General features: G+C 45.2%; 1 protein-coding gene across 2 annotated transcripts in view; it reads right to left on the bottom strand.

Annotated features, from left to right (window-relative positions):
• LOC115130094 (protein disulfide-isomerase A5-like) overlaps positions 1–13304 on the bottom strand; it is an 81617-nt gene that overhangs the window by 59538 nt on the left and 8775 nt on the right. For both annotated transcript variants that reach the window (XM_029660867.2, XM_065018620.1), the window contains exons 2-6: positions 12768–12897; positions 9005–9092; positions 1672–1755; positions 1458–1503; positions 467–559 (exon numbers count right to left, since the gene is read on the bottom strand). In XM_029660867.2, the coding sequence (XP_029516727.2) occupies positions 467–559; positions 1458–1503; positions 1672–1755; positions 9005–9092; positions 12768–12897 (441 nt within the window). The remainder of the gene's footprint in view (positions 1–466; positions 560–1457; positions 1504–1671; positions 1756–9004; positions 9093–12767; positions 12898–13304) is intronic.

Here is a 13304-nt window from a genome sequence, read left to right as displayed (position 1 = left end):
GATAACACAGAATGTTAGTTCATCAAAACCCTGTTCAAAGGTGTGTGTGGATGTGTGTGTGCCATTTGTGTACAGAGCTGGGTTCTGACGGCGTGTCGGCCTCGCTGTTGGAAAGCCGTCTGTCTGAGAGTGCCAACTGCGGTCAGACCAACTCTCCCTTAATAGACCGTGTTTGAACACAACCGATGTGAACTTCAGAGCTTTTCAGCTTTCTAATGATCACCTGGTCAGTCTATTGCTATGTGTTGTCAGCTTGGAATGTATCAAGATGACCACATTTAGTGGCAGGGAGGCTGGAGGGCAGAGTGGCGAGAATCTCTCCACTCTAACCTTTGATGGGAACTTAGGGCATTTGTCAGTGGGTTGTTATGAACGGTTATTGTAAACTGAAAGGTCAACACTGTGCCAGGAAACACACATTCCCATGCAGAAGCACCTTGCTGTAAGACGTTATTTCTGTACTTACTTTCTCAGTTTCTACATGAACAACATCTTTAGCTTCTGGGTTCTCTTCCCAAAGAGGAGCTCCCGTGGGGTCTTTTAAAAACGCCACCATGGACTGGAGGGCAGGAGAGAAGGAGAGACATTGAGACAGAGGGAGTCTAAACAATCATTATCATTCTGTAACAACAAAAAGTGATGTTCACCCTCTAGAATCTAGACATAGTGCTAAACACAAAGACATTTCCACATCATTTAAAAATATACATTTCCCCACAGTTGTCATACAAAACAGAAGGTTCTAGTCTAACAGATGGCAGATGGTATAAATGTCCATCTCAGTGTTCTCCCATCCATCCATCCATCCCAAAGTAACCATGTAAGCTCTTTCCACACGTTAACTGTTCATAATGACTGATGAGCCTTCCAGACAGACATGAACAGCCATTTAAACACAGCAGAAGGAAGGACGGGAAACATTTCACTCTAACTAAAGCACCGCTCCCTTTCTGTTCTGCTCAGACATTACACTAACTTTAGAATGACATGTTTTCTCCATTTCAACAAATTAAATTGACTTTAAAGGTATTCATATAAGTCCTATTCTTCAGTGAGGTTATTACACCCGTCTTACTTTATTACCAACTAGACTACTATGTACTGACGTGCTCACAGCCTCATCCCCTGCCAATGGGCTGGACCAGCCAGGACCAGCACTATAAAGCACTCATAAACCCATTGGATTATCAAGTCTTGACTAACCAACTAAGTCCGTCCAATCGGCATCATCGTGCAGGAAGAGAACCATGGTGATATACAGAAACAGAGAGATTAAAAGAATGAACTCTCATTCATTAAACCAGGAAACAAAGATGTCACTCGAATAAGTGCATTGTTTTCATATCAATTACTGTATTGTTGACCTACACTAACAAGGAAAAGAAGATGTCACTGAAATAATGACTGTTGATTGAGACTTTGGGGGACTGTGGGACAATGAGTGAGTCAGTAAAGACCTTGTATGTAGCAGGTCTGTTGTACTCTGTATGGAACGTCCCATCTCTGCAAGAGACAAGAACAGTATTCAATTAATAAAGAGAAGTAGTAGGGTACTTCTGGTTTAGCCTGGCCTTGCATGAGTTCCTGGAGAAGATCCTTTCTGAAGGCAGCATCTCTTCTAAGCGACATACAGTAAAACAATGAGGTACATGTTATAGTTGAGGTACTCACTTATAATGCAGGAGATCTGCGCCATCACTTTTAGAGCTGGGATCTACCTTCACTTTCTTACACAGTTTACGACCCTCCAAATCCCTGACAGAGAAAGAGAGGTGGAGGGACAGAGAGGTGGAGGGACAGAGAGGTGGAGGGACAGAGAGGTGGAGGGACAGAGAGGTGGAGGGACAGAGAGGTGGAGGGACAGAGAGGTGGAGGGACAGAGAGGTGGAGGGACAGAGAGGTGGAGGGACAGAGAGGTGGAGGGACAGAGAGGTGGAGGACAGAGAGGTGGAGGGACAGAGAGGTGGAGGGACAGAGAGGTGGAGGGACAGAGAGGTGGGGACAGAGAGGTGGAGGGACAGAGAGGTGGAGGGACAGAGAGGTGGAGGGACAGAGAGGTGGAGGGACAGAGAGGTGGAGGGACAGAGAGGTGGAGGGACAGAGAGGTGGAGGGACAGAGAGGTGGAGGGACAGAGAGGTGGAGGGACAGAGAGGTGGAGGGACAGAGAGGTGGAGGGACAGAGAGGTGGAGGGACAGAGAGGTGGAGGGACAGAGAGAGGAGGGACAGAGAGGAGGGACAGAGAGGTGGAGGGACAGAGAGGTGGAGGGACAGAGAGGTGGAGGGACAGAGAGGTGGAGGGACAGAGAGGTGGAGGGACAGAGAGGTGGAGGGACAGAGAGGTGGAGGGACAGAGAGGTGGAGGGACAGAGAGGTGGAGGGACAGAGAGGTGGAGGGACAGAGAGGTGGAGGGACAGAGAGGTGGAGGAGGGAGGTGGAGGGACAGAGAGGTGGAGGGACAGAGAGGTGGAGGGACAGAGAGGTGGAGGGACAGAGAGGTGGAGGGACAGAGAGGTGGAGGGACAGAGAGGTGGAGGGACAGAGAAAGGGACAGAGAGGTGGAGGGACAGAGAGGTGGAGGGACAGAGACGTGGAGGGACAGAGACGGGAGGGACAGAGAGGTGGAGGGACAGAGAGGTGGAGGGACAGAGAGGTGGAGGGACAGAGACTTGACAGAGAGGGGAGGAGGGACAGAGAGGTGGAGGGACAGAGAGGTGGAGGGACAGAGAGGTGGAGGGACAGAGAGGTGGAGGGACAGAGAGGTGGAGGGACAGAGAGGTGGAGGGACAGAGACGTGGAGGGACAGAGACGTGGAGGGACAGAGACGTGGAGGGACAGAGAGCGAGCGAGAAACAAATGTTAACGTCAAAAACATTAGAGGTTGAAAAGCCACTGTGGAATTAATATTGACTGCATCAAGTCTTGTTAATAAGATCTCTGCATCGAGACATTAATACTGTCACCAGACATGGAGACCCTGTCTGTTATTCAATATCATTCTGTCACAACAAACATATACAGAAACAAGTCTGTAGAGGGGGTTGCTTAGACTGAGGGGTACTGTACAGACACACACTAGTCTGTAGAGGGGGTTGATTAGACTGAGGGGTACTGTACAGACACACACTAGTCTGTAGAGGGAGTTGATTAGACTGAGGGGTACTGTACAGACACACACTAGTCTGTAGAGAGAGTTGATTAGACTGAGGGGTACTGTACAGACACACAGTAGTCTGTAGAGGGGGTTGCTTAGACTGAGGGGTACTGTACAGACACACACTAGTCTGTAGAGGGGGTTGATTAGACTGAGGGGTACTGTACAGACACACACTAGTCTGTAGAGGGGGTTGATTAGACTGAGGGGTACTGTACAGGCACACACTAGTCTGTAGAGGGGGTTGATTAGACTGAGGGGTACTGTACAGACACACACTAGTCTGTAGAGGGGGTTGATTAGACTGAGGGGTACTGTACAGACACACTAGTCTGTAGAGGGGGTTGATTAGACTGAGGGGTACTGTACAGACACTCACTAGTCTGTAGAGGGAGTTGATTAGACAGGTTTATGTAAAGAACACAAATCCATATAAGTACATTCAGCGTCACGTCCCCAATTCTTTTTTTACCCTTATTTTACCAAGTAAGTTGACTGAGAACACATTCTCATTTAGAGTAGCGACCTGGAAATAGTTACAGGGGAGAGAAGGGGGTGGGGGGGGGGATTTGCAAATTGGAAGCTAGGGATGATTAGGTGGCTTTGAAGGTATGAAGGCCAGATTGGGAATTTAGCCAGGACACGGGCAAAATTATTCTTACAATAATTGCCATGAGATCTTTAATGACCAAATAGTTTCTGACCAGACCAGCATCATCTGTTCTCCCATCCAGGGACCGACCCTGCTTACTGTAGCTTCAAAGGCAAATTAGCAGTAGGATGCAGGGTGCTATGCTTCTGGGCTATGAAGTTATCCAACGATGTGGGAGGGGCCTCCGTCATATTTCCCAGAATGCTCTGTTGCAGGTAGATTTTTTATAATCGTTTGTTTCAATGTGTTTTCTATGCTACACAAAGATAAGAAACATACATTTTTCTATACGAATCCAATCTGTATGTGCTTGGCTTTATAGCAACTGAAGTCGCTCTGGATAAGAGCGTCTGCTAAATGACTTAAATGTTAAATGTTAGTGAGACACAGTTGTTCCAGCAGTGAAGGTAGTCTTCAAGTACTGGATTTCCCCTACCAACTGAAGAGGTTCCATCTTTAGAGGAATAGATGCTCTCTCACACACACACACACACACACACACAGCTCCCCCACCAAACCTACATATTCACCACCCACACAAAGCACAGCTCTCTCTTGACGATAATAACTCCCCTTCTCTCCAGTGATAATGAGCATGGGAATGTATTACATAAGGACAGAGACAGAAACACAGAGTGAGAGAGAGAGGAGAGAGGAGAGAAAGAGGGAGAGAGGAGAGAAAGAGGGAGAGAGGAGAGAAAGAGGGAGAGAGGAGAGCTAAGCCCCATGCTAAAGAAAATTCAAAGAGATGGAATTAAATTGCAGCTCTGAACGCACAGGCCCCCATCAGAAAAATATCCAGCGCGCTGTCCTTTAAGATAAAAACAGAGGCCGTCATTAGTGCTATACACACTCCCCTACGTATTTATTAAAATAGTGAGGCTATAACTTTTCATTTGGCTCTATACTTCTGCATTTGGGATTTGAGATGTTTCATACGAGGTAACAGTACAGAATGTCACCGGAGTCTTTTAACTTCATCCAGAGAGTAACCAGAGACAGGGAGTTCAATCTATGAAGTTATCCACAGGTGTGGGAAGGGCCTCTGTCATGTTTCCCAGCATGCTCTGCTGCAGGTTGACCTTTTAAAATGAGTTTTCACATGTAAATTGATTGGTTTTGATCTTCTGCTAAGAAACATACAGATTGGATTAGTATAGAAAAATGTATGTGATTGGATATATAGCAACCGTTAGTGACATAGTTGTTCCAGTTGACATGGTGTAGGTCATCTTCATGTGCTGCATTTCCTTCCCTACTCTTGTCAGACATTCTAACATTCAAGTTGAGACGTAAAAGAGATTGAATATCACATTGCAAACCACCATAATGTGACACATTAAGAAATATTCAAACAAAGCTTTACATCTTTATAACTCAAAGGAAGTAAACTGAAAGAGAAGTGTACTCTGCTGTTGTTGATTGTTTTTACAAAAAGTGTAAAACGGCATGGGACTTGATTAAAAACACTGAAAATAGTCATCTGGCAAACCGAGTTGGAAGAGGGAACACAGGGGGTGTTTGGAGGAAGTCAAATCAAAATCACATTTATTTGTCACATACACATGGTTAGCAGATGTTAATGCGAGTGTAGCGAAATGCTTGTGCTTCTAGTTCCGACAATGCAGTAATAACCAACAAGTAATCTAACTAACAATTCCAAAACTACTGTCTTATACACAGTGTAAGGGGATAAAGAATATGTACATAAAGATATATGAATGAGTGATGGTACAGAGCAGCATAGGCAAAATACAGTAGATGGTATCGAGTACAGTATATACATATGAGATGAGTATGTAAACAAAGTGGCATAGTTAAAGTGGCTAGTGATACATGTATTACATAAGGATGCAGTAGATGATATAGAGTACAGTATATACGTATGCATATGAGATGAATAATGTAGGGTATGTAACATTATATTAGGTAGCATTGTTTAAAGTGGCTAGTGATATATTTTACATCATTTCCCATTATTAAAGTGGCTGGAGTTGAGTCAGTGTGTTGGCAGCAGCCACTCAATGTTAGTGGTGGCTGTTTAACAGTCTGATGGCCTTGAGATAGAAGCTGTTTTTCAGTCTCTCGGTCCCAGCTTTCATGCACCTGTACTGACCTCGCCTTCTGGATGATAGCGGGGTGAACAGGCAGTGGCTCGGGTGGTTGTTGTCCTTGATGATCTTTATGGCCTTCCTGTAACATCGGGTGGTGTCCTGGAGGGCAGGTAGTTTGCCCCCGGTGATGCGTTGTGCAGACCTCACTACCCTCTGGAGAGCCTTACGGTTGTGGGCGGAGCAGTTGCCGTACCAGGCGGTGATACAGCCCGCCAGGATGCTCTCGATTGTGCATCTGTAGAAGTTTGTGAGTGCTTTTGGTGACAAGCCAAATTTCTTCAGCCTCCTGAGGTTGAAGAGGCGCTGCTGCGCCTTCTTCACGATGCTGTCTGTGTGAGTGGACCAATTCAGTTTGTCTGTGATGTGTATGCCGAGGAACTTAAAACTTACTACCCTCTCCACTACTGTTCCATCGATGTGGATAGGGGGGTGTTCCCTCTGCTGTTTCCTGAAGTCCACAATCATCTCCTTAGTTTTGTTGACATTGAGTGTGAGGTTATTTTCCTGACACCACACTCCGAGGGCCCTCAGAGAGGGAGGGTGGTAGTAAGTCAATGAAAAGGTCTATGTGATGACAGAACTGTGATTCAGCTAGAGAGGAGAGGTCAAGTCAAACTTCTGTCCACAGATGAGGAGAGATGTGGAGTTACCCAGCAGGCAACTCAGGTTGAAATGGCGTCATTACAACTGGTTTTCAACCAGCTTGCCTGCTGAGGCTTCAGGCTAGCATTCCGTCTGATGGTACACCAAACACTCAGAGATTAATGATCTCATTAGCAAAAATAATAAAACTGTTTCAAATCTCCTGGTTCTCTCAGCAGAGTCGTCAGTCTAGCATCCATGCCTGAACCAGCACTGTCTCCAGCCCAGTTCCTCTGACATCATCACTGTTGGACATCTCTCAGGTCCGGTCATCTGGTGAGTATGTGTCAACGTGGGCTCACATTCCTGTCCGTTGGCAGGGGCCACTGTTCTTCCAACGACACCCGTGAGGATGTCTCTCTCCCTGTCCAGAAGCACTTGGCTAGGCGTTGTTTTGGTGCTGGTCCATGGGAGAACTGGCGACGGTTGGGAAACCTCACTGCTAGACAGAGGCTGGCTGAACAGTAACAGCAGCCATGAACCCTGTCGTATCAGGTCCTATGTTGGGTCACTGGCACAAGTATGTACTGTACAACCTTCAGGAACTTACACACCTTTCAGTATTTCTTGACTGAATTTGTTTTAAATGAGAGTGGAATAATGGTTGAAATGAGTGGGGAGAAATGGAGAGATGGATATGCAGAGCAGCAGCTGGGATTCTTATCCTAGGTGAAGGTGATGCAGTATGCACTACAGGTGGCAAAGTTAACCATAAGAACAGCCCCAGGCACCAGAAATAAGGCATAAGCTGTAGAAAGAGAGGGTTGACAGATTTACTACGGTGAAAAGAAACAGAATCTCTCACAGCAAATCTTGTTTGGATGAAGGTTGATAAAAAGTGCTGACCAGGCTACATTGTTTTGAGACCATTTTCCTTCCTTGTCCGTCATCCATCTTCCATCTTGGAAAGGCTAGCATTTTTTGTTGTTGAGGGATGCTTTGAGTGGTAGGTGTCAGAGGGGTGATCTTGATTCCTTTGTAGCTTTCTGTTTTGAAGGATTTTCTCCGGAGCACGAAGCTGGCTCAAGGTTGAGGTTGACAGGTATAAAAAACAGTTAAAAGAGTTAAAATGGCAGAAAAACAACTACAGTGGAAGTCAGATAAGGGGAAAAAAAAGTTAAACATTTCTTAAGGAAAACAATTCCTCTAGTGTGTCTTGGGAGTGTGATGGATCCTCCCAGTAAGAACACTTCCAGAGAATAAGTTCCAAATCGTTCATCTGCCCAGACCTGACAGGGACGCTCGTGTTCCCACACAATGCCCATGACTCATTCATACTCATTCAGACAACCCCTTACTTACGAACACAGACAGAACGAGCATGCACACAGTCACGCACATACACAAACTGTGGCTATGAAGAGACCATTCTCCTCTCTCCAGCCCTCAGCAGGATGTGGAGAGTGTGAGACTCCCTATTTTAATGAGTGTCTCTTCTCCAATCTCCAGAGGGATACGCCAAGCAGAGACGCATCGATTAGAAGTGCAGTGGAGAGATGGATGTAAATAGATATGACAACGGCATGCAGCTGGCCTAGGCTTCAATAGCTAACCTGGACAACACCCTGTCGTTCTCGAATAACATCAAGGCGGTGGCCCGTTCCTGTAGGTTCATGCTCTACAACATCCGCAGAGTACGACCCTGCCTCACACAGGAAGCGGCGCAGGTCCTAATCCAGGCACTTGTCATCTCCCGTCTGGATTACTGCAACTCGCTGTTGGCTGGGCTCCCTGCCTGTGCCATTAAACCCCTACAACTCATCCAGAACGCCGCAGCCCGTCTGGTGTTCAACCTTCCCAAGTTCTCTCACGTCACCCCGCTCCTCCGCTCTCTCCACTGGCTTCCAGTTGAAGCTCGCATCCGCTACAAGACCATGGTGCTTGCCTACGGAGCTGTGAGGGGAACGGCACCTCAGTACCTCCAGGCTCTGATCAGGCCCTACACCCAAACAAGGGCACTGCGTTCATCCACCTCTGGCCTGCTCGCCTCCCTACCACTGGGAGGAAGCACAGTTCCCGCTCAGCCCAGTCAAAACTGTTCGCTGCTCTGGCCCCCAATGGTGGAACAAACTCCTCACGACGCCAGGACAGCGGAGTCAATCACCACCTTCCGGAGACACCTGAAACCCCACCTCTTTAAGGAATACCTAGGATAGGATAAAGTAATCCTTCTCACCCCCCTTAAAAGATTTAGATGCACTATTGTAAAGTGGCTGTTCCACTGGATGTCATAAGGTGAATGCACCAATTTGTAAGTCGCTCTGGATAAGAGCGTCTGCTAAATGACTTAAATGTAATGTAATGTAATGTCAAATGCTTTTTGGAAAATCTCTTGGACGTGACATATGACCTACAGTACGTGACATGGTGACTGAAGTGATAATGCATGCCATTCCATACTGTAATTAAATCAATCAACCAACCAATCAATCCTGTACTTACCCACAGTTGACCCAAGCGATGGTGCCCTGTCCTTTGATAACCTGGGCCACATCAGACAGCAGCTTCAGCGTAGAGTCCCCGGAGGTAGCTATTTACATACACAAGATACGAGGACAGGAGTAGGTTACGATTAGGATTTTTCAATGCTGATACCGATTATTGGAGGACCAAAAGAAACGATACCGATTAATCGGCTTTTAAGATTGTATTTGTAATAATGACAATTACAACAATACTGAATGAACACTTATTTTAACTTAATATAATACATCAATAAAATCAATTTAGCCTCAAATAAATAATGAAACGTGTTCAATTTGGTTTAAATAATGCAAAAACAAAGTGTTGGAGAAGAAAGTAAAAGTGCAATATTTGCCATGTAAGAAAGCTAACGTTTAAGTTCCTTGCTCAGAACATGAGAACATATGAAAGCTGGTAGTTCCTTTTAACATGAGTCTTCAATATTCCCAGGTAAGAAGTTTTAGGTTGTAGTTATTATAGGAATTATAGGACTATTTCGGTCAGATTTTACGCAACGCATGACACGCTAGATAATATCTAGTAATATCATCAACCATGTGTAGTAAACTAGTGATTATGATTGATTGTTTTTTATAAGATACGTTTAATGCTAGCTATCAACTTACTGCATTCGCGTAACAGGCAGTCTCCTTGGAGTGCAACGAGAGAGAGGCAGGTCGTTATTGCACTGGACTAGTTAACTGTAAGATTGGGTCCCCCGAGCTGCCGTCATTGAAAATAAGAATGTGTTCTTAACTGACTTGCCTAGTTAAAGAAAGATTAAATAAAGGTGTCAAAAAATATATATATATATTTTTAAAAATCGGCAAAATTGGTGTCCAATCGGTCGACCTCTAGTTACAACAGGTGGAGTTACAATACATCTTTCATTACAATATGGGTTATATTACTCAGCTCACCAGCTTTCACTACTCAAGAATCCAAAAACCTGTAATTCACTGAAGGTCAGAGGTCACAACACTCAAAACATGGGACTATGAACTCAAACATCAAATCACAGGAGGGTATACGCAAGCATCACCAAGTACCACCCATCACCTTGTGACATCACCTAGCCGAGCGTTCAGTAGTCTACTTCCAACATGTTACGAGTATCATAAACACAGCATAGGTCAAGGCCTACTGAGAAAACCATCAAAGAATAAACTGTAATAAACTGTACTGTAACAATACTGTGCAACATTACACAATGTCCATTGAGACACAATGTGGACTCAAATCAGTAAAATAACTGTGGTTGTTTAGTCCCTGCTCAACAACATCACTTTCACACACTTCCTGGTTCTATGGACATCTCTTCTATATTTAGCTTTGCAGGCATTGCCATGATACTGAGGATTAGGGACCCATTGTGCGTCCCAAAGGTAGTGCACTATATAGGGAATAAGGTGCCATTTGGGATGTAGAGAATAGATTGCCATTTGGGACCCACTACCCTTAGTAGAAAGAGGGAGTAGCCATTGGAGAATGCCAGAACGCAGCGCCACAGAAACGGCAAGCAATCAATCATGGGGCGGCGTTTGATACGTGCAAGTATTAACCAATGACCTAACACTGTCTGAAATGGCTCATGAATTATGAAACAAATACATGTGGAGGCTCGTATGTACACACATAATTCATGGGAGTGGTGGGGCCTTGAGGGGCCTCTTCCTGTGCACCGAGAGGGAGATTATGCTGACAGAGCATCACACGACACACAGCAGGGCTTGACATGAACTTTTTTAGCCACTGTAGGACTGGTTTTTTACTTGTCAGAAAGCTCAAGTCGCTTGTCCAAAAATAAAAACTGGTCTGGAACATGGGCCAAAAAGGTGACTGAAATTTATGTTGTATAATGCAAGGAAGCACTTCACAATAAACATCATTATTATCACTGGTAGTGTCAATGGAAGGCTGGCTGCTGGGCTCAGTGACAATGGAAGGCTGGCTGCTGGGCTCAGTGACAATGGAAGGCTGGCTGCTGGGCTCAGTGACAATGGAAGGCTGGCTGCTGGGCTCAGTGACAATGGAAGGCTGGCTGCTGGGCTCAGTGACAATGGAAGGCTGGCTGCTGGGCTCAGTGACAATGGAAGGCTGGCTGCTGGGCTCAGTGACAATGGAAGGCTGCTGGTGTTTGATCCCATGTATTATATCTCCTGAGCAAAAGCCTGCATCCCTGAAGCTCTCCTGGACATTCCAGGAGGAGGGTTGGCCACCTTGCAACATTACAAATACAACCAAGTACTTTTTATGCCTTTATAAAATAAATTCCCTCATTCAATGAACCAGGGATCAACTGGCTAAGGTGGGTGAGGTAGATAACTACTAAGTCTATTTGGAAGGTTAAAATATTCAGTGTTCAGGGGAGATCTTGACAGCATAGGAGTTACTAGTTAATTAGGCTATTCTAAGAATATTTTTTGACTCTGTCAGAATGACATGGCCAGTATTAAATAAAGGAGAAAGCCAATGATGACCACTAGAGACGGTCTTACAACCGAAGTATGCAGCATGGTTTCATCAACTGCATGTTTGTTGGCCATTTGCGGTTATATACTAGCGCCGGTGGACATGACAATGACATTAATGCATGCTAATAGATAAATAGTTAACTAGATAATATAACAAACTGTTTTGAAATGGCTATCTAATTAGTCTGTATATCATTATTTTACCTGCTGCGCAAATGTCTCCCTCTCTCCTCTGGTAAAGGCCCACACACAGGTAATGCACAGACCATGATGTTTTCAGGATTGTCGTTGCTGACCAAAAATTTGCTATAACTGGGCAAATAACTCACCAGCAATTATTATCAACAAATGTGCAAACACGGCTTGCTTTGATCTCAAAAACTAATTTTGCGACTGCATGATTGAAAGACCGCTGGTGTCTGTCAATGCAGGCCTACAATAATTACACTCTGAAGGCATTGTGCAGAAATTGGGAGGACAGTGAGCCAGATATCACATCTGTAGGACACTGATCCAATTATGATCGGAGTAACCTAAATTGTTTGATAGTGATTTTTATTTACCTACAATCTGCTTTTTTACTTGCCCCAGGCAAACAGACAAGACTTAATGTCGAGCCCTGACACACAACGGCAAACACAAGGTGAACTGAGCTGAGCACTTTCTTCTGGCGTGAAATACGCAAATTAAAATGGAATTAAATGCAAGAGAGGCTGATTTCCCTAATGGCTATAGGTGAAAGCAGTTTTATGACTTTATTTGACCGCATTTAGTTTGGGTGTCTTTTTCTGTTCAAGTACATTGTTCTATGCAACAACAAAAATCCAAGGGAGACGTCACAAGCCGACAGGCATGCAGGTCAATCACGGTCCTTCCAGAATGTTGTTCATCTCCCATTACAAGTGATGGATCAGAGATAATAACAGACCACTATTCGAGATTGGTGTAAACAAAGGCAGGCATATCTAACTTCACATATCATTTTTACTACAAAGGGCCTAAAGTATTGCCCACTGACACACCTGACTTAGTGTAGAGCACCAGGACATTGGTTCTAACCCACCTGACTTACTGTAGAGCACCAGGACATTGGCTCTAACACACCTGACTTAGTGTAGAGCACCAGGACATTGGCTCTAACCCACCTGACTTACTGTAGAGCACCAGGACATTGGCTCTAACCCACCTGACTTAGTGTAGAGCACCAGGACATTGGCTCTAACCCACCTGACTTAGTGTAGAGCACCAGGACATTGGTTCTAACCCACCTGACTTAGTGTAGAGCACCAGGACATTGGTTCGAGTCCGGAGAAGCTTCTTGAAGTCCTTGTGTTCGCTGACCTTCTCTATGAGAGGAGAGACCTTTACAGCCGCCTGCAGCACCGGCACCAGGCACACCTGAAGACATATTGATGGATAGATACTGTATTTATTCAGAGTGACCAACTCACACATCAGATGCTTCAGTGCAGAAGACCGGTGACTTTTGTGATATTATGAGATTGCCAGACACCTGATGTTCAAAACAAAACCTTGTGTAGGTGTTCAGCAAAGTCGAAACAAAGACAGATTCTCATCTCATTGTGTGCGACTGTGAGAAGATACCGATTGCATATTCTTTGAGTCCTCTCTCCTTGTCTCCTTCTCAAAACCCATTGGATGAGAAAGCCAGAGGTCCCTCCCCTCTGACCTTCTCCTCCAATGGGTTTTGAGAAGGAGACAACGCAAGGAGTATGCTATTAAAATCTTCCCTGAGACATTCAAACAAGCTCCATCCTATCACTCATCAAATCATGTCCCAGTCG

The sequence above is a fragment of the Oncorhynchus nerka genome, linkage group LG1 (genome assembly GCF_034236695.1).
Source record: "Oncorhynchus nerka isolate Pitt River linkage group LG1, Oner_Uvic_2.0, whole genome shotgun sequence".
In the NCBI taxonomy this organism is placed as follows: Eukaryota; Metazoa; Chordata; class Actinopteri; order Salmoniformes; family Salmonidae; genus Oncorhynchus; species Oncorhynchus nerka.
The sequence above is the reverse complement of the archived record's forward strand: the minus strand, read 5'-3'. Positions and strand labels throughout refer to the sequence as shown.